This window comes from Cariama cristata, unplaced genomic scaffold (assembly GCF_000690535.1).
Source record: "Cariama cristata isolate BGI_N322 unplaced genomic scaffold, ASM69053v1 scaffold22593, whole genome shotgun sequence".
Lineage (NCBI taxonomy): Eukaryota > Metazoa > Chordata > Aves > Cariamiformes > Cariamidae > Cariama > Cariama cristata.
Genome location: NW_009606950.1, coordinates 1 through 3,526, shown reverse-complemented (window position 1 = coordinate 3,526; position 3,526 = coordinate 1). Strand labels below are relative to the sequence as shown.

At 63.9% G+C, this 3,526-nt stretch overlaps 1 protein-coding gene across 2 annotated transcripts in view; it reads left to right on the top strand.

Moving 5' to 3' along the window:
• Window positions 1-3,197, top strand: part of BCL2L1 (BCL2-like 1) — a 17,143-nt gene extending 13,946 nt beyond the window's left edge. The window contains exon 2 of one of the 2 annotated variants that reach the window (XM_009696561.1): window positions 2,521-3,197. In XM_009696561.1, coding sequence (XP_009694863.1) covers window positions 2,521-2,658 — 138 coding nt within the window. In that variant the 3' untranslated portion in view covers window positions 2,659-3,197. The remainder of the gene's footprint in view (window positions 1-2,520) is intronic. The other variant, XM_009696562.1, reaches the window with a different exon arrangement.
• The last annotated feature ends 329 nt before the right edge of the window (window positions 3,198-3,526 follow it).

Here is a 3,526-nt window from a genome sequence, read left to right as displayed (position 1 = left end):
ATCGGGTGCTGTGAGTGTGCGGCTGGGACCTGTGTCCGAGGGAAGGACCTTCCCCACGGGGCGAGGGCCCTGGTTCAGAGAGATGTTGTAGGGGTGGTGGAAGCACTCCACAGCTGGCGTTTTCGGACAAGCCCATGCCTTCTGCCCTGGGTCCCCTGTGCCCTCCATCCCCGCCATCCTGCTCTCGGTTTGCTGCTGCTTGCCGTGCTCTGTCACCGCTCCGCTGCTCGCGGCTATCCGCAGAGGGATTTCCTGTGCCATAACTTAAGATATCCCTTCCCTGGGTTTGGGCTCTCCTTCCGTCCTCTCCTGCAGCACATCACCGGCTCTTTCTGTGGCCATCACCCTGGGCGAGCGGCCGGGCAGAGGGGCTGGCAGCAGGCAGCAGCCTTCACCCTCCTCCCTGGATGGCACCTGCATGTGAGCCGCCGTCCCGGCCGTTCCTGCGGGGCCGGGCTGCAACACACCTCCTCCGCAGCGCCCGTGCCAGCTGGCAGGCCCGGTGGGAAGCGAGCTGCCTTCTGCTGCTCTCTGTGTGTGGTGGGAGTCACGGGGACAGTTGTCACATCCCTGAAGAAGACTCTGAGTGAGGCAGCAGCGGTGACGTGCCCTGGGGTGAGTTAGCAAAGTCCCTGTTGTCCCAGCACCCTGCCCTGGGGTCTGCTGATACCTCCTCCTCAGGGTCGAGGGGCTGTGAAAGGCAGCTGGGGGAGTCGCAGGATGCTAGGGATGGTGTTGGTGGAGGGCGGAGAAAAGCTTTGGTGGGGTAGAGGTGCGTGCTGAGGTGCACTGCTCACCTGGGTGGCTGTTCAGGTACCCGATCCCCCGTGGGGGTAAGTCCTGTGGCCAAGGAGAGGGACACAGCCCCGCTCCCTGGGAGCGAGCATGTGTGTCTTGCACGCCTTGCTGTGAACAGCTGTGGGTGAACCTGATCGTGTGTGTGTGGCAAGGTGAGGAGATACCCCGCAAGCTGTGGCCATGCTGGGGCTGTTTTGGGGGAGCCAGGGGACTGGCACCACACTTCCATGAATGATGGAGAAACACCTGCGTAAAGAGCCTCTTGATCCCAGCCGTGATCCGGGCACCGAACCCCTGGCAGGTCTGTGGCAGCGGTTGCAGCTCGTCACGGGCTGTGGGCAGGCGTGGGAGGCAGCTTGCAGGCAGAGCTGCCAGAGCCGGGCAGGCAGGGATGCTGCCCCTGCCTCCAGGGAGGCCATGGTAAGGCGTGACGCAACCACAGCGTAAGCTGGGCTTATCTCTGCTTTCCCAGAGCAGCCGGGTTACTGGAACTGCATTCACTTATCAGGGAACGGGGTCCTTGCCGGGAAGATGGGCTCAAGGTGCTGACACCAAGGTGCCTGGGGTGCTGAGCTGCTGGCGATCCCCGGGCCCGGAGCTCGCAGCTCCAGCTCCCTCTGGCCCTGGTGCTCCCGCTCGGCCCTGATAAACCTGGGGGCTGCTGGGGCGTAAAGTTCCCTGCTTCATGTCGCCTGCCCGTGCAGCTCTCCTTCCCTGCTGTGCCTGCGGCCCGGGGACCCGAGCAGCTGTTCCTTGCCGGGGGCTGAGGTCCCTGGGTGCCCAGGGGAGCCGGAGGGCTGGTGGTGTGCCGTGGGGGTGCTGCATGGGCTCAGGGGCAGACGCACTCTCTGAGAGCCGGTTTTCGGGAGCAGTTTGGCTCTGGTGGTCTTCTGTCTCTCTGCCCTCCGCCTCCCCCAGTCCAGGCCACGGCCGGCTGGCCCCAGCCCCGTCGCACGCCTCCCTCGGAGGGCGAGGGGCTGAGGCTGCTGCGCAGTGGCTCTGTTGAAATCTGCCTGACCTTTGCTGTTGCTGGAGTTGAAGGACTGGAGGTGACCGGCTTGGACGAGCTTGGCCAGAGTGACTGCATTCCTGGCCAGGCCTCGTGCTTGCCCCGCTCTCCCGAAGCCTGGGGAGAGGCAGGAGTTTTGTGCCCCAAAGCGTCTGCCTTTGCCACAGGGATTCCTGAAATCCACATCGTGCTGCAGAATAACCTGCGATCGCCAGGACATGGGAGGGCTTGTCCTGCCGGGATGTGGCAGCGGGAGAGGGAGGTGGGAGGCTCCGCTTTGGATGCGAAAGCAGCAGGGGGATGCGTGGTGTGGGCTCCTGCTGCAGCCATGGGCACCGGCCCTGCTGCTGCTTCCCCAGGCCTCGGCCGTGGAATAAAGCCCAGCGTTCTCCTGCTGCGATGATTTCTATCACACTTCGATGCTAATTTTAGAGAGCCTAGAGCACGTGATGCATCTCCTGCCCTGCCCGCGTGGTACTCTCCTCGCAAATCCTTTCTGGCATCCACGTCTCTCATGACTGGTCCTGTGCTTCCCCCATCGCCCTCTGCGTGTGATTCAGAGCAAGGGAGCACAAGGCATCTGTCATCCACCCCGTCCCCACCACCGCTTTCCTGCCCCTTCCCGCGGAGGAGGAAGGAGCCCCAGAAAGCGGCAGAGGTGGGCTCCGTGCTCCGCTCCCACCCCTCTGCTCACTGCTCCTCTCTTCCCACAGGAGCGGTTTGTGGACCTCTACGGGAACGATGCTGCTGCCGAGGTGAGGAAGGGCCAGGAGACCTTCAACAAATGGCTCCTGACCGGGGCGACGGTGGCAGGAGTGCTTCTGCTGGGATCCCTGCTGAGCCGCAAGTGACCCGCGCCGAGTCCCCCCGTCGCCAGGACGGCTGCGCCTTCACCGCCACATCCACTACACTCCGCTCCCGAGCACCGTCACCGGCACAGGGCGGGGGGCAGCCCCTCCGCCTCCCGGGCAAGCATCCCGCTCCACGGAGCTTTCTCCCTCGTGCCGCCAGCTCCTTTTATCATAACCCGTCTTATTTACCGTTCCGTTGTGTTTTAAAGGCGCTGAGACCAATGCAGCACTTCAGCCAACAGCTCCCAGCGCTGGGGAGATCCAGGCAGCCGGGGGGAGTACTGGCTAGAAGGTGTCCCAGCCCTGCAGGGTCTTCTAAATCACTTTGAAGAGAATAAACAGACTTATTTTTGCATGTGTGAGTGCGTGCGTGTGTGTAGATGTGTCACTAATATAAGGTTCCCCAGCCAGAGCAAGGGTCGAGGCTCCGTGCCCCTGTCTCCGGTGTGCTCGGGCCCCGGGAAGAGGCAGGCTGCCGAACGGGGCAGAGCTTCCCTGCAGCATCCCTATCCCGTCCCCGCTTCCTCCGGGCAGAGCTCGTCCCTGGGGTGGGGGGGGAGCCGGGAGGAAGAGGCAGAGGCCAGGGGCAACAAGCTCTGCCCTCACATCAGCCCCCAAAGCCCCTTTTTCCCCCCAGCCATCAGCTGCTGGGAGCTGAGGCCGATCTCGGGTGAGAATGGTGTGGCAGGCCCCCCGTGTGAAGGGATCCTCCTCTTCCTCCTCCTCCTCCCCCTGAATGTAGCTTGCTGTGGGGCAGTGCGCTTCCCTCCCCACGCCTGCTCCTCCGGACTGGCAAAAGGGAGAGGCAGGCGAGGGGGGAGAGCCCTTTCCCTGACCCCCGCCCTGGCACAGGGGGCTCGGCAGAGAG